The sequence below is a fragment of the Typopeltis vanoorti genome, chromosome 4, assembly GCF_054136105.1.
Source record: "Typopeltis vanoorti isolate ZY-2024b chromosome 4, IOZ_Tvanoo_1.0, whole genome shotgun sequence".
Taxonomy (NCBI): domain Eukaryota; kingdom Metazoa; phylum Arthropoda; class Arachnida; order Uropygi; family Thelyphonidae; genus Typopeltis; species Typopeltis vanoorti.
This window is the reverse complement of record NC_143552.1, coordinates 104,580,591-104,604,908: the sequence shown is the minus strand read 5'-3', so window position 1 is coordinate 104,604,908 and position 24,318 is coordinate 104,580,591. Positions and strand designations below refer to the sequence as shown.

Genomic DNA, 24,318 nt, shown 5'->3' with positions numbered 1-24,318 from the left:
GTGTAAGGTTCTGAAATTTGGTAGGCAACAATGGGATGCAAAGTATACACTTGGCAGGGAAATTTTGGAGGAAGTCGAGGAAATAAGAAACCTTGGAGTGGTGGACAAGGATCTGAAGTTTAGAGATCACATTTCATACATTGTGAAGATGTCACATCAGACTATGCAATGATATGGAGGACCTTAACTTGTAGAAATAAAGGGGTTCTGGTTTCCTTGTATAAGATCTTGACCAGGCCTTTGTATGGTTTACTGTGCACAGATTTGGTTTTCGTGATGTGAAGATGTTGGAAAGTGTCCAGAGTAGGCTGACTAAGGTTGTAACTGATCTTTGGGATGTGGGATATGAAGACAGATTGAAGGAATGCAGTTTGCAAAGCATAATGAATAGGAGGAAGAGAAGGGATATGATATGAAAAAACTGTTTTTAGTTTTGTAAAGTTGGCAAAAGGTTGTTATTGGGTGAATGTGGAAGAAAATTTTCACAGAATGGGGAAGGGGATAGAACAAGGGGGGGGGGCATACCTGGAAGTTGTATAAGGAGGATGTGAGCAGGGGCATAAGGAGTAGCTTTTTTGCATGTACAGGGTGGTTGGTCAGTGGAATATGTTGCCTGACATTGTGGTGAATGCAAAATGGATTGAACAAGTTTAAAGAATAGTTCGATGGCTTTGTGTGCAACGATGTTTGCCTCCTGAGATGAGTCATTTGATTAAATGGAAGTCTGGTGTTAATAATAATAATAATAATAATAATAATAATAATTTGGTTTATAGTTATTTGATTTTAATCAGCTATTTCATAAATTATATATAATTCTTCTTTCATCTTCTGACTGATTTCAATGAAAATAATTATATGAAAATAAAGGAATATTAATGCTTTATTTCTGAATAATGAACTTAAGAATCATATAGTTAAAAGTCAATCATTTTATTTATTAAGTACTGTGATATTAGTAAATATATATTCCTGTCAGATGTTTTCTTTTGATTTATATACTCATAACTTCAAATTAGCTCTCTCTTTAAACAGTATGTTATTTTTCAGTTAGTTCACATTTGAATTCTGTTGCAACTTATTTCATTTCTAAAGAAAACATCTGAAAGGAATTTGTAAAGTGTTAAGTTAGATAAATATGATGGCAATAAAATGTTACATCTCAAAAAATCAAGTTACGCTGGGAAGTGCTGCCAAAAAAAAGTTCAGTTAATCCTTCCCTGAATGTATAAGAATCAATAGCAACACATCATCACAACTCTGGAATGAGGGAATCTTTTATTGGTTAAAAATTAAATTAAACTTGCCAAGAAATTATATTTTGGTTTGATCCTTTATCCAAGTGTAAGTAATGATTGTGCATGAAGCATCTTCACAACAATTACCCAGTCCAGTTTTGGGTAGTGGCCTAAATGTTCCATTATGGGATACAAAGGCAAATGTTATGAAGATACTTCATGCACAATCTTTGTTTGCTTACACTTGGATCAAAGAAAAATATAATTTCTTGGCAAGTTTAATTTAATTTTTAAACAAAAAAAGGACATATATAATGCATCGTATTATATGTATCCTAAAGGAAGTAGGCTTCACATTATGGGATATTAAGGCAACTGAGGATCTACTCTATTTCCAGGAAACAAGCCCCGGGGGAGTGCAGTATTTCTGCTCCTTCATTGGTTTCTGCCTTTTTACTGAGTGGAGCCACTGCCAAAGTTACCTCTCCAGGAGCAATTCAGGTCAGGAGTGATGAGTTTAGTAGTGATCCTTTCAGGTCACTCATTGAGATTTAGAGTGATCTTGTAGATCATTCAGAGATTTCAGAGAGATGTCCCTGCACTTTAACTGTAACTAGCTTTAGCTGAAACCAGTCTTGGTAGTGGCCCTCCTACAGTACATAGGATTATTATTATTATTATTACTATTATTATTACATAACACCACCAGGGAGTCCAAAGACTCATCAAGGGAGGGCACTTACTCTACAACTTTGTCTCCAGCACTCAATCCACCAACTACAATGAACCACAACTATACCAATGCCATCTACTGCCCACCATCACCACCAGTATTTTCACAGACAATCACAAACATACATGCCCATGGCAGGATTCGAACTGCAGCCTTTTGGCTGGAGAGCAGGTATGCTAACCATTCAGCCAACCAGGCTGGCCATTATGCATCTCTGAAAGGAAGTGTGCTTTGAATTATGGGATACTAAGGCAACCGATGTAAGGGAATAATAATTTCAGTAATAACCTTTTCAATAAAGGATTAAATTGCTAACCTGGTTGGCCGAGTGGTTAGCAAATCTGCTCTCCAGTCAAAAGGCTGTGGGTTCAAATCCCGCCGCGGGCATGGATGTTTGTGATTGTCTGTGAAAATACTAGTGGTGGACGATTAAGTGGTGGTGTGGTGTGGATGATGATGATGGTAGTTGCGGTTCATTGTTATCTCTTCTGTGTGGAAATACGTGATTTCTGCATTAATTCAACCTTGGTATCTCTTCTGGGTGTGCTTCTCACTGATAAGTTGTGAACAAAGGTCAAACCCAGTTTGGGTAGTGGCCCTCCCACAATGCATAGCATTATGCACATCCAAGAAGTGTGTTTTGCATTATTATTATTATTATTATTATTCAGGCTTCCATGGAGTCAAATGACTCATCGTGGAAGGTCCTTCCTAGGAAACACAAAGTCTATCATGCCACTCCTTGAACTCAATGACTGTTCTTGCTCTCTCACCACTCTATCAGGCAATGCATTCCATGGTTCAACCACCCTCCATGCAAAGAAACCACGCCTCACCATCTTGCTCACAGCTTCCTTTCATAACTTCCAGGGATTGCTCCTTGTTATCATTCCTTCCCTCTGTTCCACCAAGTGAAAGAACTCCCCAGTGTTGACCTTGTAACTACCTCTCAACAGTTTAAAACTCTCAATCATATCACCTCTCCTTTTTCTATCCACCAAACTCTGCAGTCCACATTCCCTCAGCCAATCCTCATAACTAACATTGTACAGTCCTGAAACCATCTTTGTTATCTTTGTTTATCCCTTTCAAATCCTGGGGACCAAATTTGAAAACAATAGTCTAAGTATGGTCTGATCAGGGTCTTATACAATGGAACGATAACTCTTTTATCTCTGCAAGTCAGCATCCTTCTCAGTATTGCAGCAATCATCTGGGTTATCTTTACCACCTTTGCAAATATGTTACCTCAATTTCAGGTTTCTATCAATCATCATCACCAGATCTCTTGTTTACCCTACTTCGTCCAGTACAGCTCCTTCAATCAAGTATGGAGCCTCCCATCAATGTATCTCAAACTTCAAGACTTTACATTTTGAAGTATGTGTGCTTGAGGCATGTACACATCCTGGCAGTTAGAAATGTGGCAGGTGAGAGATCAACATGTCTGTGGAAAATGTAGAAAATGGGAAGAACTTGGTGATTTAGAAATTAGCATAATAGACCTCAGCAATGTTATGTCAGAAATGGGTAAATACTGACTAAGAGAGAGACGAGCATGATCGAGGGTGGGGAAAATGAGCAGAATGTGAATGAAACTATAAAAGTAGAGATGTAATAGATTTAAAACATCGTGAAGTTTTCAAAGATGTTGTTGAGTGGGGGTTAAATGTAAAGCAAGAGTAGGTACCTTGCAGTGAGATAAAGAGAGAGAAAAAGAGATGAGCTGAAAGAAGTGTGAAGATGTGAGGAATGAGATGAGAAGCATGAAAGAAGAGATTAGGTGAATGGAAACAATATATGCAAAGAAAGAGAGAGAGAGAGAGAGTTATGGGATTGATTGTAGGGAAGAGAATAGAAAAACCAGTGAAAGAAGGGAATGGGAAAAAAAGGCAAGACAGTGCAGGAACCAGGGATGCAGACAGGGCCGTCGCCAGATTAGATTGCACCCGAGGCAAACAATTAAATATCGCTCCTGGTGGATTATAAGACAAAAATATCAGAAAATCTCCAATTGCTATTTTGTTTTTATTACAAGAGAAACATTAATGCAAAATGATTACATAATATATTAATTAAATGTTTACTCTATGGGGATATCTCACAATAAAACTGTTTATAAGCTCTTGTAAATTTAAATTATAATCTATGTCTGCCTTTATCAATATAGTTGCTAGACCAACCAATCTTTCTTGGATCATTGCTGTTCGCAAATAATTTTTAATCAGTTTAAGCTTGGAAAAACTTCTTTCTGCACTTGCTATGCTAACAGGAATTGTTAGCATAGTGATGGCACCTACTGCAATATGGCTGAACGAGCGTCCTTATTAAGCCATGCCGATGGTACTGGATGCAGAGATGACAGGGTAGGTAAGTGTGAGAACAAATAAAGAAAGTGTTAGAAGACAGAGAGCGAAAGTGAGGAATGTAGTAAAGCAAGGAAGAAACAGAGTGGTAAAAGGCGTGATGTATGAAGACTCAATGATCCGTGGTGTACAAGACAGAATGCCAGAAGAGTGTTAGCCTGGAGGAATAATGGATAGTGTGACTATGGCAATTAAGTGAGATGAAAGGGTATATAAGATGATTGAGATGGTGGGCATGAATAATTTGAGTGGCAGTGTGAATTGAGTGGCAAGAGATCTGAGATTCATACTTGAGGTTATATGGAAGAAGACTGAGTGAGAGAAGATAGTGAGTGTGCTGCCCAGGTATGATATTGCAAGCTGCAGAAAAGAGCATTAATAATGAACAGTATAACAGTCAGGGAATTTACTTAAATATAAAGAGCTAATAAGCTTCATTTCGGCAACAAAAACATTATTTAAATTAAGGGGATATTAAATCCCACATTGTTTTAAAACCGAATAAGAAACTCAAAGATTGGAATCAGAGAGTTTCTTGCCGAATATAGTATAGTAAACTATAAAGTATCGGCGATCACTAAGCGTCCGCTAAATGCAAGTGGCCCAGCACGTAGTGCAATACCGGAAAACTCGCAGCAAAGTCGGTAAATTTAAATAAGTCAGGGAATATCCAAAATATGAAAGACAGTTTGGATTATGTGGATGCTTGGAGGGCATTTGAAGACAGAAAGGAACTGTATGCGAGCAATGACTTACATTTGAATGAGGAAGGACGTAGACATCTGGAGAGAATGTTTTTCTCAGAACAAGTCAATGTGCCAATACAGGGAATCTAGAATTATTAGGGTAGATGGTAGCAAGGGTGGCCTCTTGTGGGAATAGTCACTTGGAGAGGGAAGGGGAATACATCAGGTAACTGAATCCAGTGGTGTCTGAAGGAGGATGTTGATAGGTATAGAAACAGCGACAATGGCTTGATTCTTTATACACAGGGGTATCTGGAATAAAGGAGATGAACTGGTGGTGTTGATAGCATCAGCCTGTTAAAAGGTTATTGGGATCTCTGAGTCATGGTTGATGGAAGATGATATACTAACAGGAATAAAAGTAGCAATTATGTATAGCATAATTGCTACAAATGTATAGAAAAATGCTATACATAAATGTATAGCATTTTTCAATAGGATATGAAACACAAACACAGTGATGGAGCATTGCTTATGATAAGTAATTAGTTATGTCCTCTCAGAAGGGAGAATTTGGAAGGCAATGGTGCTGGTGGGCAGGACAGAATATTTAGTGGGTGTTTCTATAAGCCAGGAAGCATACAGGGTGAAGGGCACGAGATGTTAGCTCGGCCAGCTAACAATTACTAAAATTAGTAATTGTAATGGAAGATTTTAACTACAGCAGTATAAACCAGGAAGAGGAAACTGCATGTAGCAGTAAGGGAATGGAATTTCTCAAAATCTCGAAGGACAGCGGAGAGCAAGGATTATGAATGATATGCTGGCTGAAATGTGTGAGGAGATGGGAGTACAGTTTGTTAATGTGTGGAATGAGTTTGAGGGATGAAGTGAGCTGTATGGGAGCAATGGACTGCATTTGATTAGTTATGGTGTAAGTCGCTTGGAGAGACTGTTGCTGGAAGGTAGAGAAATGAATAGAGAGAATGAATCAGATCGAGAGGGGAGTGATGTGGAAGAGCAGGAGAGTAAGACAAGAGAGATTGAAGAGGTCGATATGAATGAGGAAGTGAGTGGTATGAGTATAGAAATTGAGAGAATGGGTGTGCAAGAGGAGCAGGGAAACGGGGAGGCTCAGGGTGGACAGGGGTACACAGAGTAAGAAAGGTAGATGCTCCAAGAGGAGGTGAGAGCATGTGTAGGCAGGAAAGGAATGGGATGACCAGGGATCAAGAGGAAATAGTTGAAATTGAAAAGGGTTCTAAAATGAAGAAGCAGAAAGAAAAATGGCCCCAGTCTAGCATGGAGAGATCACATCAAGTGAGTGATATCAGTAGAACTAGCTGTAGATCCAGAAATGAGCTGTTTTGTATGTATACCAATGCTAGAAGTATAAGAAACAAGTCAGATGAAATGGTTGCATTAATTGCGTCTGTTCACTCAAAGATTGGCAGAATAAGTGAGACATGGTTGGAAGAGGATGACATCCTGACAGGAATAGAGATTGAAGGGTATGATGTGTTTCGTGAGGATAGAAGGGGTAAAAAGGGAGGGGAGTGCTATTGATGATAGAGAAAGAGTTATGTCCATACAAAGTAGAGATGCAAGAGGGAAATAATGCCAGTGGTTTTCAGGCAGTATGGTGTGAGACAGAGGTGAATGGAATCAAATACTTGGTGGGATGTTGTTATAGATCAGATAAAGTGGATGGTGGTGATAGTGAAATGTATAGTCAAATTAGCCAAGCAAATAAGAAAAGGGTGATCATTATGGGTAATTTAAATTATGGCAATATAGACTGGAATGATGAGATAGCAACTGGAAGTAAAGAAAATGAGTTTTTGAGGGATAACTACATCAGACAGTATGTAACAGAGGGCACACGAGTATTAAGGGTCTTAGATTTGGTCATCTCATCAGAGGATGTAATTATAAATGAGGTGTCAAATTATCCACCAATTGGTGAGAGTGACCATGAGGTGATTACCTGGGTGGTTGCTATCAGTACGAGGACCCCTGTGAGAAAAGGTTATATGTGGAACTACAAGGGAGATGATTATGAAGAGCTCAGGAGACAGCTTGCGGATGTAGCGTGGAATGAGGAGTTAGCTGGAAAAGAGATCAATGAAGGTTGGGGGATTTTCAAAAACTATCTAGTAGATGCAATGTCTAAATTATTCCAAGGGTGAGAAGGTTAAATAAGGTGGGTGTGAGATGGATGAATAAAGAGATTAAGCATGCGATACAGAGAAAAAGGGCATTGTGGAGGCAGCATAAGAGAAGTGGAAATAACCAATTTCATAAGGTCTACAAAGACCAGGCAAGGAGAGTGACTTGGTTGGTGAGAGTAGCTAAAGAGAGCTATGAACTGCAGTTAGCTAATGAAACTAAAAAGAATCCTAGGGAGTTTTTTCGATATGTAGCCAGCAAAAGAAAGAATGATTATGGAAGGATGACATTGATTGGAGGAAATGGTATAAAGACAGCTGTTGCAGAATGTGTGGTGGAGATACTTAATGAGCAGTTCATAAAGATCTTTCAATCTTGTGAATATGGACTTCATGGAGAGAGATTGAGAGCAGTTTATGATGTGGAGGAGAGACTGACTGTAAGTGAGCAAGAGGTGTTTGGGGAGTTGAGTACACTAGATGTAAATAAGGCTGTGGGACTTGATAATATATCACCACGTATTCTGAAGAAATGTGCCAGGGAATTGACACCTGCCTTGACATATTTTTTAAATATGAGTCTTGTACTTTTCTCAAGTCCCTAAGGAGTGGAAGGAGGGCAAGATTGTGCCACTTCATAAAGGAGGTGATCGAACTCAAGCATCAAACTATAGGCCAATCTGTATGTCAGGTGTTGTGGTTTAGTTCTTGGAGAAGCCGGTGAGAACAAGACTCCAGAGTTGGGTTGACAACAATGGTATTATCTTTGATGGACAGCATGGATTTGCTAAAGGGAGGTCATGTTTTAGTAATCTACTTACTTATTACAATAAAGTGACTGCTTCCATGGACAGAGGAGAAGGATACACAGTAATATACTTCAATTTTACAAAAGCTTTTGATAGAGTACCTCATAATTAGTTGACAGTCAAGCATATGGAGTTGGATATTAGATTAGCGCATTGGATTGGAGACTGGCTGTCTGACAGGTGTCAACGAGTTGTGTATGGGGGTGTGTTATCCAGGAAAAGGAAAGTCACTAGTGGAGTGCTTCAGGGGTCTGTTTTAGGGCCATTACTGTTTAACTTGTATATGAATGATATTGGCGAAGATTTGGATGGAGATATTAAGTTGTTTGCAGATGATGCAAAGTTAGGACGAACCATAAAGAGTAGTGAAGATGTTGTGGCCTTACAAGAAGACTTGAATAAATTGAGTGGTTGGGCATGGAAATGGGGATGTGAGTTCAATGTTGCAAAATGTAAGGTTTTAAAATTTGGAAAACAAAGATGGGATGCAGAATTTATGCTTGGTGAGAATATATCACTGGAGGTAGAGGAAATAAGAGATCTGGGGGTGAAAGTGGATAAGGATCTAAAATTTAGGGGACACATCGCCAAAATTGTGAAGACAACACAAAGGCTTCTGGGAATGAGGCAGAGAACACTGACGTGTAGAAGTAGGGAGATTCTTGTTCCATTGTAAGGCTTTGATTAGGCCACACATGGTCTATTGTGCCCAGATTCAGTCACTGGTTTTCAGAAGGATGAAGAGATGTTGGAAAGGGTCCAAAGGAGACTGAATAAGGTAGTTTCTGATCTCGGGAATGTCTAGTATGAGGAAAGATTGAGAAGATGTAATTTGCAGTCTGGTGGACAGGAGGAAAAGGGGAGTATGATAGAGACCTACAAGTTATTAAGGGGTTGTTATAGGATCATTGGTGGAGAAGTTCTACAGAGAATAGTGGGAGATCAGGGGAGAACCAGAGGTCATTCCTGGAAACTGTATAAAGAAGGGTGCAAGTAGGGGAGTGATAGGCAGATTTTTTTTGTGCAGAGTTGTGAATGATTGGAATGCCTTGCCTGAGCGTGTGGTGTCTGCAAGGAGTTTGAGTGTGTTTAAAGCACGGTATAAATCTGATGAATATAAAACTCAGGAAAGGAGAGTGACTAGTATGGTAAGGAAGGCAAAATTGGAATATGAGAAGAGACTGGCCCTGATATCCAAAGAAAATCCTAAGGAATTCTTTCATTATGTGGCAAGTAGAAGGAGAAATGATTGTGGAAAAAATACCACAGTGGAGTTGTTCAATGAACACTTTATTAGAGTATTTCATCCTGGAGAATTAGGTTTTAATACTAGAGGGAACAGAGGTTTAGAAGTGCAAGAAGAGTGTGTGTTTCAAATACTGAGTACTTGGATGTTAATAAAGCACCGTTCTCACTCTCACCACTCTATCAGGCAATGCATTCCATGGTTCAACCACCCTCCATGCAAAAAATAAACCACTCCTCACCCTCTTGCTCACAGTTTGCTTTCATAACTTCCAGGAATGGCCCCTTGTTAGTAATATATGACTACCTTTTATAATAATGCGAAAAGAGAAGTTGATGAGGGAAAGGCATATTCTGCCATTATTTTGGATTTTACAAAGGCATTTGACAGGGTACCACATGATAAGGTGATATTTAAATTGCAGTACATGGTTTATATAATAGGTTAGTGAACTGGATTTGGAATTTGCTATCTAATAGGTATTAGAGAGTTGTGTATGAGAGAGCAGTATCAAGGAAGCAGAAGGTTACAAGTGGGGTTCCACAGGGCTCACTAATGGGACCTGTATTATTTAAATTTTATATGAATGATACTGTCAATGGATTGGAGGGGTTATTCAGTCGTTTGCAGATGATATGTAGCTGGAAAGGGTTATTAGTAGTAGTGCAGATGTAGCAGCCCTGATTTGAATAACCATGACAGATGGTCAAATGTATTCAGATGTCAATTTAATTCAGCTAAATATAAAATCTTGAAGTTTGGAATTCATTGATGGGAGGCTGCATACTCTGTTGGAGGAAGTATGAGAGGCAAGGAATCTGGGAGTGATGACTGATAGAAACCTGAAATTCAGGGAATATACTGCAAAGATGGTGAAGGCACCTCAGAGGATTGTTGCATTACTGAGAAGGATGTTGATCTGCAGAGATCAAAGAGTTGTTCTCCATTGTATAAATCCTGATAAGACCACACCTGGACTATTTTGCTGAAATTTGGTCTCCAGGATTTGAAGGGGATAAATTAACCATGGAAAGAGTGCAGAAGCAGATAACAAAAATGATATCAGGACTGTATGATGTAAGTTATGAGCATAGGTTGAGGGGAATGTGGATTGTAGAATTTGGTAGATAGAAAAAGAAGATATGATGTGATTAAGACTTTTAAACTGTTGAGAGGTAATGACAGGGTTGACACTGAGGAGTTCTACTCTTGCTGGTATACAGGGGAATAAGTGAGGACAAGAGATTATTCCTGGAAGTTATCAAAGGAAATTGTGAGTAAATGGGTAAGGAGTGATTTCTTTTCATGGAGGGTGATTGAACCATGGCCTAATAGAGTGTTGACAGCACAAAAGGAAAATGGGTTCAAGCAGTAATATGATAAATTTTGTATTTTCTAGGGTGGGCCTCCCACGGAGTCTTGTCACTCCATGGAGACCTGAACCATAATAACATGGCTGTAATTGCAAGTCAGCTTATCATTCAAAATTATTCTGAATATTATAATTAAAATTTAATTATCAACAAAGATAATGTATACAGAGGTAGATAACAGATCCATTAACAATGGAAAGGCACAAAAGGGTCACTAAACTATCAATCAATATAACCAGGTATCCTCTGATGCCTTTTATTTCTCCAAGAGAATAGGAAGGGCTTCTTTACCCCTAAGTTCTTGATGATGAGGTAGCTGTGCTCTATCTTTCAACCTTTATTGATAGCGACCACAAGCTAATGAAATGGAGGAAACTTTTAAGAAAGAGAGAGAGACAGAGAATGATTCATTGAGTTACACTATAGCACTCTTATTACTAATTCTTGTAGGTAAACACACATTGGTGATACATAACTGTCAATTATTAGGGAAAGACAATGTATACTGTTATATTAATTAAAAAACTTTAATTAATACTTCCGATATTTCGTAATGTTACATTACCATCTTCAGGGAACATAAAATTAATGATATGTGCATGCAGGCACTAACACTAAACAAATACAGCTGAAGACAACAACTGAAGCCGGTCCTAGAGTCCTGAAAGGCCAAATTGGGTAGTAGTCTTGGTTGTTGGACTGATGTTCTAAGAATGCAAGCTTCCCATATTTGGGGCAGTCTCATGAGTCCAAATTTGTTAAGGTTTGGGGAGTTTTTAGAGCTGAGGCTGATTTCAGGAATAATCTCTCATATTTATACTTGCTGCAGCGAAGTAAGGTAGCTTTATTATTATTATTATTCAGCCCTCCATGGAGTCAAAAGACTCATCGTGGGAGGTCCTTCCTAAGAAACACAAAGTCTATCATACCACTCCTTGAACTCATTGACTGTTCTTGCTCTCACCACTCCATCAGGCAATGCATTCCATGGTTCAACCACCCTCCATGCAAAGAAACCACTCCTCACCCTCTTGCTCACAGTTTCCTTTCGTATCTTTCTTCCAGCATATTTTGTGGCGGGTGTCCAAAGCACGGTCAGCAAGTCCTGAGTGGCTGTATTGGTGAAACAGATATAATCCTTATGTTCAGATATCCTGATATTAGCTATCCTGCCTGTTTGGCTGTAGTAAGACAGTTTGCAACTACAAGGGACCTGGTATACTCCAGGTAGGTCTAGGGGAAGTGGCTGGTCCTTGGGGGGGGGGGGGGAATAAGAGATGCCAATTTTTTATATTGTTTATAACAAGTTGTCAAGTCATATATTTTTAGGATTTTTGTTAGCTTTTCAGAAGTACCCCGAATATAAGGAATGGTGATAGATTTAGAGTAGTCCCTATTATGGAGGGGGAGGGAGGTTGAGGTTAATTGGCTTTAATACTTTTTGGATTTTATGGAGGTTGTAGCCATTGGTTACAAAGGTGTTAAGAATATGGTTAAGTTCAGTGGTAAGGACATTGTTATCTGAACTGATTAATTTTGCCCTGTTATATAGGGTTTTATAATCCCATATTGTTGTGTGTGGGGGGGGGCCAAATTGGGTAGTAGTCTTGGTTGTTGGACTGATGTTCTAAGAATGCAAGCTTCCCATATTTGGGGCAGTCTCATGAGTCCAAATTTGTTAAGGTTTGGGGAGTTTTTAGAGCTGAGGCTGATTTCAGGAATAATCTCTCATATTTATACTTGCTGCAGCGAAGTAAGGTAGCTTTATTATTATTATTATTCAGCCCTCCATGGAGTCAAAAGACTCATCGTGGGAGGTCCTTCCTAAGAAACACAAAGTCTATCATACCACTCCTTGAACTCATTGACTGTTCTTGCTCTCACCACTCCATCAGGCAATGCATTCCATGGTTCAACCACCCTCCATGCAAAGAAACCACTCCTCACCCTCTTGCTCACAGTTTCCTTTCGTATCTTTCTTCCAGCATATTTTGTGGCGGGTGTCCAAAGCACGGTCAGCAAGTCCTGAGTGGCTGTATTGGTGAAACAGATATAATCCTTATGTTCAGATATCCTGATATTAGCTATCCTGCCTGTTTGGCTGTAGTAAGACAGTTTGCAACTACAAGGGACCTGGTATACTCCAGGTAGGTCTAGGGGAAGTGGCTGGTCCTTGGGGGGGGGGGGGGAATAAGAGATGGCAATTTTTTATATTGTTTATAACAAGTTGTCAAGTCATATATTTTTAGGATTTTTGTTAGCTTTTCAGAAGTACCCCGAATATAAGGAATGGTGATAGATTTAGAGTAGTCCCTATTATGGAGGGGGAGGGAGGTTGAGGTTAATTGGCTTTAATACTTTTTGGATTTTATGGAGGTTGTAGCCATTGGTTACAAAGGTGTTAAGAATATGGTTAAGTTCAGTGGTAAGGACATTGTTATCTGAACTGATTAATTTTGCCCTGTTATATAGGGTTTTATAATCCCATATTGTTGTGTGGGGGGGGGGGGGAGAATTGCTGGCAAATGTATCTACCTCTATGTGTAGGTTTTCTGTAAACAGAGAAAGCCAGGGATCCATTAAGCTGGCATGTAATCAGAGTGTCTAGGAAAGGGAGATTGTTATTGTTTTCTTTTTCCAAAGTAAACTGGATCCTGCGGTGTTGATTGTTTAAGTGCGATAAGAAGTTGTGGAGTGTGTCCGGGCCATGCGGCCAAATAGCAAACACATCATCTACATAGCATAGCCAAACATAGGTTTAAGTGGAGCAGAGTTTAAGGCTTTTTCTTCAAAGGTCTCCATAAAGAAGTTTGCCAGAGGTGGATAGAGTGGAGAACCCATAGCTGTTCCCTCTATTTGTTTATAGAATTTTCTCTGCTAAACGAAATAGTCTGAGTTCATTCATGGTAAACTGAAATAGGGCTGAAATATGGTGAGGAAATTTGGCTTGGATGAGGTCCAAAGTATCTTTGAGTGGGATACTGGTGAATAATGAGGAGACATCAGAACTGAACATTATGTCAGTGTGTTGGAGGGAGTGGCTTTCTACACTGGCTTTAAAGTGGGCCGAATTTTTTTATGTGTGAAGGTGTGTTGCCAGTATATTGTGTGAGCACTCTGGCTAAATATTTGACTAATTTGTATGTGAGGGAATCAATGCCATCCACAATGGGACGTAATGGCACATTCTGTTTATGGATATTTGGAAGTCCATATATTCTGGGGGGGGGGGTTCTAGAGTTAAAAGGTTTTTGTATGTTAGTCACTTCCTCAAGCCAAGAAGTAACCTTCTTAAGGAGCCTATGGAATGTGTGTTCTGATTTGGGAGCTGGAGGGATCATATTCTATAGGGAGGTAAGTAGACCAATCTAATAGTAAAGAGAAAAGCTCACTTGTGTAGTCAGTTTTGTTTAGAACTACAGTGGCATTTCCCTTATCCGCTTTAGTAATTATTATTTTACTGTTATTTTTTATTTCCTGTAGAGCTTTGAATTCTTCTTTGGATAGGTTGCTTTTTGGAAGTTTAGCTAGGGTAAGAACACCGGCTACAACTAGTCTGATATTGTTGGCAATATAGTTGGGAAGGTTGAAGATACCACATTCTATCCGAATCATTATTTCTTCAGAAGGGATTTTTTTTCACTGCTATAGTGAAGTTGTGGCCTAGGTTTGCAAGCTGAGTTCTTTTTCTTTCGAAATTTTTGATGTGCCAACATCGCACTTTTTGGAATTCCTTTTCTGCTGAACAATTAGAGACGTCGGAGAGGATCGATCGTTCAGCATGGTGACAAGCTCTTCTTCTAGCGCATGAATAGCCTCGTTAGTGTCGGCCAAGAGAATATGGGTAGTGGCAATTTGCTCCCGTAACAGAGTGAAGCTCTAGTGTATCAGTATATGCTGAAAGCTTTAGGTGAAGTGAATCGGTGCTTTAATTTCACACAATTAGGGATCACATTATTATTCCGGCAGTGTTTTTAGAAAGGCTAATTGATTCAGTTGTCTAGAGATATTCAGTTTTAACTTCCCCTGCCTGGAGTATTCCAGGTCCCTTGTAGTTGCAAACTGTCTTACTATGGCCAAACAGGCAGGACAGCTAATATTAGGATATATGAACATAAGGATTATATCCGTTTCCATCAATACAGCCACTCAGGACTTGCTGACATGCTTTGGATACCCGCCACAAAATACGCTAGAAGAAAGCTACCTTACTTCACCGCAACAAGTATAATTATGTGAGATTATTCCTGGAATCAGCCTCAGCTCTAAAAAACTCCCCAAACCTCAATAAATTTGGATGCATGAGACTACCCCAAATATGGGAAGCTTGCATTCTTAGAACATCAGCCCAACAACCAAGACTACTACCCAATTTAGCTCACTAGGTGGCACCTTTTAGGACTTTAGGACTGACTTCAGTTGTTGTCTTCAGCCATATTTGTTCAGTGTTAGTGCCTTCGTGCACATATCATTAATTTTATGTTCCCTGAAGATGGTAATGTAACGTTACCGAAATATAGGAAGTATTAATTAAAGTTTTTTAATTAATATAACAGTATACGTTGTCTTTCCCTAAAAATTGACTCTTATTACTGTCTGTAATAATGTTAAATGCAATTTGTAAGATGTGGGGATAAAAATCCAAGTTTTCACAAAAAAAAAAGCCCTATTTGCTGATGCCAAATATTGACTAACTTGGAACTGGCTGAAGAAAGGCCTAAAAAAAGTTTCATTAGCCAGTAACCATAATGGGCAGCCTTGCACTATAGAAGCATATGCAATTTCAACAGGGCGGCGCAAGCATTAATGAGCAAATATCTAAACAACAATCCTAATGCCACTGTTGTTGGCATTAGGTGCTAATTACAGCATGTTGGCATCAGTACTAATTACAGCCATAGTTAGATCATATTTACTGCTCTGATCTATATAGCACTATAAGTAGTAGTGTGTCTACTAGAGTGCTCCATAGCTGAGATAGAGAAGTGATGTATTTAAATGCTCATTTATATTTGCATTTTCTTATATACTCCTAACCTTCAACTTTAACATAATGGTAGGAGTAAAAAAGAAAAATTTCAATAACACAAGTATCTTCAGTGCTCTTTTGAATAATTGTAAACTGAATATAAATATTATTTTAATCAAATGTATGAATTTAACACTAACAGACTCACTGTTTTCACTAATCCTTAAAAATGATACCATTTATAATGCAATAGTGGTACAGTAAAAACTGTGTAAATATATTTGGTTTTAAAAAAAGCAGGCTATAAATATCTCACCTGTCTAAGTTAAACCCCTCTAATACTTGTGCAGCAAGTGTTGCTCCCACCACAATCATAGGAACAGCTAGAAATAAAAAAGAAAATAGGCTATTACATGTATCAAAATAAAACTCAGTAAAAAAAGTTTATATAAAATTTCAAACAGAGCTGTGAAAAACACCAATAGGTATTTTATTTCTTCTGAAGGAGTTTTTTGAGGAAGACCGTCAGGAAAGGAGAGGTTTATAACCCAAGCAAAGATAAGTTTCATTCTGTGTAGCTGATAACTGAGACTAATAGTGTGGTATATGTTGAAACTGTAGTATGTTTGGTTACCATTTAGCTTATTGTGAACAAAATGAAAATGGCAGTGGGAACAAGGTTGTTATATTGGAGAGGGGATCAAATGTTGTGAGTAGGATTGATTTCTGAAGATAGTGCATTGTCATGAGTAGTATATATCTATTCATAGGGAAATGTAGAGAATATGTTTGTAGAGGGTCTGAACAAGAGAATGGAGAGGGTAGGGATCTCCAGGAAAGGTAATATTTTGATGGATTCTGAGATATTAAATGAGAGTATGGAATGAGGAGTTGAGGCTGGTGAAAATTTTAAGTGGGAGTGCTGCATATACCAATAAGAAAAATAATTCATTTTTTCCTAAATCAGTAACCAATTTATTAATAAGTAAATTTACATATTAAAAAACTTTGCTTTATTAAAATATTATTTGAAAATAAAATCCATTCTTCTATTTTTGCCATGACAAAATTTTTCAATAGCCTTTTCATTAAAATTTGTAATTTGCAAAATCATGTTTTTTTTTCAAATCATAGACAGTGCTGTTAACCATTCTTGAAGCACATGCATACAATTTATCTGTAGTGACACTACTCATTGAGCAGTGTCGGATTCACTTGTTACGTGCAGTGACAAGGACAAACGAATATCGGCGAGTCTAGCTGCAACTGACCGAATGTGATAATTCCAACACTTTGTTTCATGTAATGATAATTGAGAAAATATAATTCTTTTCATATTTTAAACAGTGACACTCATCATAATTCAGCCTTGTATGTATAATAAATAAATAATTATATGTTATTCTAACAGAATGATATAAGATTTACCAAAAATATTTCATCCTCGTCACAAACACACACCAATAATAAAAGTTTTGTATCTCACAGAAATAACACATGCAAGCATACAATTTATCTGCAGCAATTGCATGTAACGATTCACTTGTTGCACGCAGTGACGTTTGCAAACGAATATCGATGAGCCTAGCTGCAACTGACCGAACGTGATAATTCCAACACTGCGTTAGATCGCAGAACATCTAAAGCATTAATCGAACAATTCCAATTATTAACTATTCAATCAATGTCGAAACATAAGCTGTAACCTTTAACATGTTGTATTGCATTTATATATTGTTGTAAGCATTGTTATTATTTATAAACACAAACAAAATTTAATTTTTTTGTTTTTACCTTGGGGGTGCTGCAGTGTCTCAGTGCTTATGTACAAGTCGCCACTGGGTTAGGTAAAAGGCAGAAGGAAGTGAGGAGCATAAGAGTGTGAGTGATATTAGCCAGAAGGATGAGTGAGCAAAATATTATTGCTGGCATCACTATGTGGATATAATAGTGATGAAAGGAGCAAAAGTAAGCATAATTATGGGAAAGAAGGCAATCATGACTGATGGAAAAAAGTGGGTATGATTGCCAATATGACAATAAGATTGCCAGACTGTAAGATTTGAAAAGTGGGATGATCAAGATGAGAAACGAGATCAGATATCTGAGGAACATAAATGAAAAGATGAAAAACAATAGAATGAAAGATAGTAGATGAAAAAGGTGACAAATGACTTAAGAATGGCTCAGTATGAAAGTTTTATTATCAAAGGTGTGGTGAATGAGAGAGGATATTCCTTTCTGAATGTTTTTCAGAAAGGAAGGTGAGCAGAGTATTTGATGCATTGGATGTGAGAAGTAAATGAGAGCGAGAGTATAGTGAGAAAGAAACAAATGATTTAGATAGATGGAGGGAGAATGTGGGGATGGATATCAGGATGTTATTAAGGAGAGTGAAAGGCAACAGTTGTCAATGTATTGCCCATATACGACAATAAAGATGAAGTGGAGAGCAAACATCATGAATGCCATGTTAACAGAGTGTGAAGAGGAAAGGAATGTTGTTGATAAATGAGTGGAGCACATTGGAGAGACAAGTAGAACTTTTTAAGGATTTGGTATGATCTAACTTGAGAGACTGATATTGGAAAGGAGTGTAATGAATGATGTGAACAAAAGATCAGAGGAAGTAATAGGTGATGTAAAAGAGCATAAGCGGAATAAGCGAGACTGAAGTACTTGTGATGAAGAGAAGTGCGAGAGACAAAAAATGTGACAGGGAGATACAGTATAAGGAGAACAGATGGTGGATGCAGCAGTAAATGTGTATACAGAGATGGTCAACAATGGAATAGGATGGGATGATATCAGATGCAAGGAGAATAGTCAGGTGTGGAGAGATATATGGAGTCAGTAGTGAAAGGTAAGTAGGCAGGGACAGATATATGGAGAAATTCTGGTTTTGAGAGAGCATGGTAATACTTATTATAGACCAAAATATGAATTGTTTTGTTTATTTATAAATGCCAAGAGCATCAGAAATAAGGGAGATGAAATTGCTGCATTCATTAAGTTCATTCACACAAAAATTGTTGTAATAAGGCAAAATATGGTTGGATGAGGAAAATATCCTGTTGGGAATAAAAATGGGGGTACAATGTCTTTCATGTCACACTGATTTGATCGTCAGCTTGTCGAGAGCTCCTGAAAAGATTAGTAGTATTTTGTGTTAACACTGGCAATTTTACTAGAATTTTAAGTAGTATTGTTTGCTTTTTGTTTCTTGGTGTGTCTGTGCAATTTTTGTGTGTTTTCTGTTTTTTAAGTATTATTTTTAAGATAAGATGGCACTAATAAAGAAAAAAATGGCGGCCAGGTTGCCATGTTTGTTTAAGAGTTTTGATGTAAACGAATTTATGCAATGTGCTGTCTGTGAGATGTATGCTTTGCGAATAGCAGTGGGAGTCTGGTTAGAGGGTGATAGTGGAGTTAATATGTGCAGAAAGTGCAAGGAGAATGAGGATCTCAAGTGTGTTTTGAGTGGCGAGAGTGATATCGTTAACGATAGTCAGAATGTAGAAAATGGCGGTGTGATAGAGAATTGCGTGGTAGTGCCAGATAGGTGTGAGAGCGTCATTGAAAGTGTAAATGAAGGTAGAAATACAGAACGAATGGATGATTTGATTGATAATGAAAATGGTGAGATAAATGCGAGTAGTGAAATTGCACGTTTGAACAGTGCGATACACAGAGCGAAAAGACAACTGGAGCGTATGGAAAAATGTGTGCTGAACGTACCAACTAATAACCGGCGTAAGTCTGTGACAACAAATAATAGAATGTTCGTAAACGTCAATAAAATGAAGGAGCGAGTGCTGTATGGGGATTCACTATTAAGAGGTGTAATAGTTGAGAGTTCGACGAAGTCGTACCAGCTGGGTGCGAACATAAAGGATGTCAGCGAATCTATTCGAGTGCAAAAACAGAGGGTGAAAGAGATGATAATTGTGGCAGGAACAAATGATTTGAAAGAGGACAAAATGGAAATGATAGAGGATGTGAGAGAATTACTTGAGGTAGCAAAAGAGAAAAGTGAGAGAGTTAGGATGGTGAGTATTTTACTGCGGTATGACAGTGAAGTGTTTAGAAGGAGGGTCATAATTGCCAATGACTTTATGCGTGGGTTATGCATGGAGAGTGGTGTGAAATTTGTGTATGTGTGGAATGAGTTCGATGGGCGAAAGGATTTATATAAAATGGATGGGTTACATTTGAATGGAGTTGGTGTACGGAGACTTGAAAAAGTGTTGATGAATGATGTGGAAGTGGATATACAGACTCAGGGAAACTACATTTATTAAGGGGGCGGGAGTAGATATGCAGACTTTAGGGAGGCAGTTGATGTAGGAATGAGTATATTATGCCCGAACGAGTATGAAGGACAACAAATCAGAATGGGATAGTTAGTATAAGGCATCAAAGTAGGGATGGGACAAATGGGCTTCTGCAATTCATGTACACTAATGCCAATTAGGAACAAGAAGGAAGAGTTTTTGACCTTGGTTGGCACTTCCAGGCCACAGGTTGTTGGTATTAGTGAAACATGGCTGACAGAAGATGATAAAGCTAGTGGGATTGAATGTGACGGGTATAACGTGTTCAAGAGTGACAGGGTGAATAAAAAGGGGGGAGGAGTGTTATTGATGATAGCTGATGAGTTGCAGCCAAGGAGTATAGAAGTTGAACTGCAGGGTACAGGAAAGAGCACATTTGAGGCTGTTTGGTGTGAGATAGAATCTAGCAGAACAAAATATACAATTGGGTGCTGCTATAGACCAGGTGATGGAATAGATGGTGGGGATAGTATGCATAGACAAATAGAAGAAATGAGTGGAAGGAGGGTAATTATTATGGGTGATTTCAATTATCGTAACACTGACTGGAAAGAGGAGAGGGCACATCGGAGGAAGGAATTGGATTTTATGCGGTTATTAAGGGACAACTATCTGCGACAGCATGTAGTGGAAAATACCACGGGGCAGAGAGTGCTTGACCTAGTAATTGCAACTGAGATTGTGGCTGTAATGAACATGACCATGTTGCCACCAATTGGTGAGAGTGACCATAAGGTCATGACTTGGGAGGTGGCTAAAGGAGTGGAATTTACAATTAAGACAGGGTACATGTGGAATTACCGGGCTGGTAAGTATGACAAGCTTAGGTGTGTGCTTGGCTCAGTGCCATGGCATGTAAAACTGCAAGGGCTGGATATTGATAGTGCATGGGAGGTAGTTAAGAAGTGTTTGCAGGAGGCAATGGTTGACTGTATACCAAGAGTCCGAATAATAAATCAAGTAGGGGTTAAATGGATGAATAACACTATTAAGCTTGAGCTGCAAAAAAAGAAACAATTGTGGAGGGAATTTAAGGAGAAAGGTGACCAGCAGGCTCAGGAACAGTATAAAGCTCAGGCCAGGATGGTAACAAGGGTGGTAAGAAAAGCAAAAGCGGATTACGAAAGAAAATTGGCCATGCAGGCTAAAGAGAATCCCAAACAGTTTTTTCAATATGTTGTAAGTAAAAGGAAAAACGTTTATGGTAGAATGATCTTAAAAAATGCTGAGGGTAGGGAGGTAACCGAATCAGTCGATATAGTGGAATTACTGAGCAAGCACTTTGCAAGTGTATATATCATCCAGGTGGTGACATTGCAGGAATGGAAGAATAAACAGCTTATACTGAAATTGTGATGAATGAAGTAGAGATAACTAGTCTATTACAGAACCTCAATGTCAATACATCTGTGGGATTGGATGGTATACCAGCTCATGTCGTACGTGAAGCGGCTAAAGAATTGTCAGTGCCCTTGACCATTTTGTTTAATTTGAGCCTCGGGTCTGGGTCAGTCCCAAGTGGGTGGAAAGAGGGGAAAATAGTTCCGCTGCATAAAGGTGATTCCAAGGCTGCTGTTGAAAATTACCGTCCAATCAGCATAACAGCAATCATTATCAAGGTCTTGGAGAAAATAGTCTAGAGGAAAATACAAGATTGGATAGAAGAAAATGAGATACTGTATCAGGGACAGCATGGTTTTGTGAAGGGTAGGTCATGCCTCAGTAACTTGCTCATGTATTATAACACAGTAACGGCTGAACTGGATAAGGGCAATGAGTTTACAGTGATTCTACTGGACCTTGCTAAGGCCTTTGACAGGATACCACATGGAATTCTAATCAGTAAATTGCAGCATATGGGGATGGATATAGGGTTGGTGAGATGGATAGGAGGGTGGTTGACGGAAAGATATCAGAGAGTGGTTTATTCAGAAGTAGAGTCCACAAGCCGGCCTGTGACTAGTGGTGTGCCACAAGGATCTGTTCTTGGACCACTGCTGTTTAATTTGTTCATTAATGATATAGGAAAGGATCTGAGAGGAACAGTTCATTTGTTTGCAGATGATGCAAAGTTGGGTAGGGCAATAGTGAATGCAGATGACGTCAAAATTTTGCAAGATTTGGATAGATTGGAGGTCTGGGCTAAGATGAATGGATGTCAATTTAACGTGGCAAAATGTAAGGTTATACATTTTGGGGTGAAAAGATTAGCAGCAGATTACTACATTGGTGGAACTGTACTCCAGGAAATTGATGAGGCATGAGATTTAGGAGTGTTGATGGATAAGTGCTGGGGAGTCGCTTGGTGTCGCACGGATTAGATCGTCGGCTTGTTGAGAGCTCCTGAAAAGATCAGTATTATTTTGTGTTAACATTAGATATTTTACCAGAATTTTAAGTAGTATTGTTTGCTTTTTGTTTCTTGGTGTGTCTGTGCAATTTTTGCGTGTTTTCTGTTATTTTAATTATTATTTTTAAGAAAAGATAGCGTACACATGGCACCGATAAAGAAAAAAATGGCGGCCAGGTCGCCATGTTTGCTTAAGAGTTTTGATGTAAAAGAATTTATGCAATGTGCTGTCTGTGAGATGTATGCCTTGCGAAGAGCGGTAGGAGTCTGGTTAGAAAGTGATAGTGGAGTTAATATGTGTAGAAAGTGTAAAGAGAATGAGGACTTCAAGCGTGTTTCGTGTATCGAGACTGATATCGTTAACGGTAGTCAGAATGTAGAAAATGGCGGTGTACTAGAGAATTGCGTGGTAGTGCCAGATATGTGTGAGAGCGTCGCTGAAAGTGTAAATGAAGGTAGAAACACCGAAGGAATGGATGATTTGATCGATAATGAAAATGGTGAGATAAATGCGAGTAGCGAAATTGCCCGTTTAAATGGTGCGATACACAGAGCCAAACGACAACTGGAGCGTATGCAAAAATGTGTGTTGAATGTACCGACAAATAACCGGCGGAAGTCTGTGACGGCAAATAATAGAATGTACGTAAACGTCAATAAAATGAAGGAGCGAGTGCTGTATGGGGATTCGCTATTAAGAGGCGTAATAATTGAGAGATTAACGAAGTCGTACCAGCCGGGTGCGAACATAAAGGACGTCAGCGAATCTATTCGACTGCAAAAACAGAGGGTGAAAGAGATGATAATAGTGGCAGGAACGAATGATTTGAAAGAGGACAAAATGGAAATGATAGAGGATGTGAGGGAGTTGTTTGAGGTAGCAAAAGAGAAGAGTGAGAGAGTTAGGATGGTGAGTATCTTACCGCGGTATGACAGCGAAGTGTTTAGAAGGAGGGCCATAATTGCCAATGACTTTATGCGTGGGTTATGCATGGAGAGTGGTGTGGAATTTGTGGATGTGTGGAATGAGTTCGATGGGCGAAAGGACTTATATAAGATGGATGGGTTACATTTGAATGGAGTTGGTGTACGAAGACTTGAAAGAGTGTTGATGAATGATGTGGAAGTGGATGTACAGACTCAGGGAAACTAGATTTATTAAGAGGGGGGGAGTAGATATGCAGACTTTAGGGGGGGCAGTTAAGTGTATGAATGAGTATATTATGCCCGGGCGAGTACGACGGACAACAAATCAGAATGGGATAATTAGTATAAGGAATCAAAGTAGGGATGGGACAAATGAGCTTCTGCGATTCATGTACACTAATGCCAGGAGTATTAGGAACAAGAAGGAAGAGTTTTTGGCCATGGTTGGCACTTCCAGGCCACAGGTTGTCGGTATTAGTGAAACATGGCTGACAGAAGATGATAAAGCTAGTGGGATTGAATGCGATGGGTATAGCGTGTTCAGGAGTGACAGGGTGAATAAAAAGGGGGGAGGAGTGTTATTGATGATAGCTGATGAGCTTCAGCCAAGGAGTATAGAAGTTGAACTGCAGGATGGGGAAAAAAGCACATTTGAGGCTGTTTGGTGTGAGATACAATCTAGCAGAACAAAATATACAATTGGGTGCTGCTATAGACCGGGTGATGGAGTGGATGGTGGGAATAGTATGCATAAGCAAATAGAAGAAATGAATGGAAGGAGGGTAATTATTATGGGTGATTTCAATTATGGTAACATTGACTGGAAAGAGGAGAGGGCACATGGGAGGAAGGAATTGGATTTTATGCAGTTATTAAGGGAAAACTATCTACGGCAACATGTATTGGAAAATACCAGGGGGCAGAGAGTGCTGGACCTAGTAATTGCAACTGAGAATGTAGCTGTAAAGAACATGACCATGTTGCCACCAATTGGTGAGAGTGACCATAAGGTCATGACTTGGGAAGTGGCTAAAGGAGTCGAATTTACAATTAAGACAGGGTATATGTGGAATTACCAGGCTGGTAAGTATGACAAGCTTAGGTGTGTGCTTGGCTCAA

The 24,318-nt window shown here is 38.9% G+C and overlaps 1 protein-coding gene across 1 annotated transcript in view; it reads right to left on the bottom strand.

Moving 5' to 3' along the window:
* LOC150107569 (uncharacterized) overlaps positions 1–24,318 on the bottom strand; it is a 613,086-nt gene that overhangs the window by 137,873 nt on the left and 450,895 nt on the right. Inside the window, exon 22 of the mRNA XM_090392132.1 lies at positions 15,905–15,971. Within this exon, the coding sequence (XP_090248258.1) occupies positions 15,905–15,971 (67 nt within the window). The remainder of the gene's footprint in view (positions 1–15,904; positions 15,972–24,318) is intronic.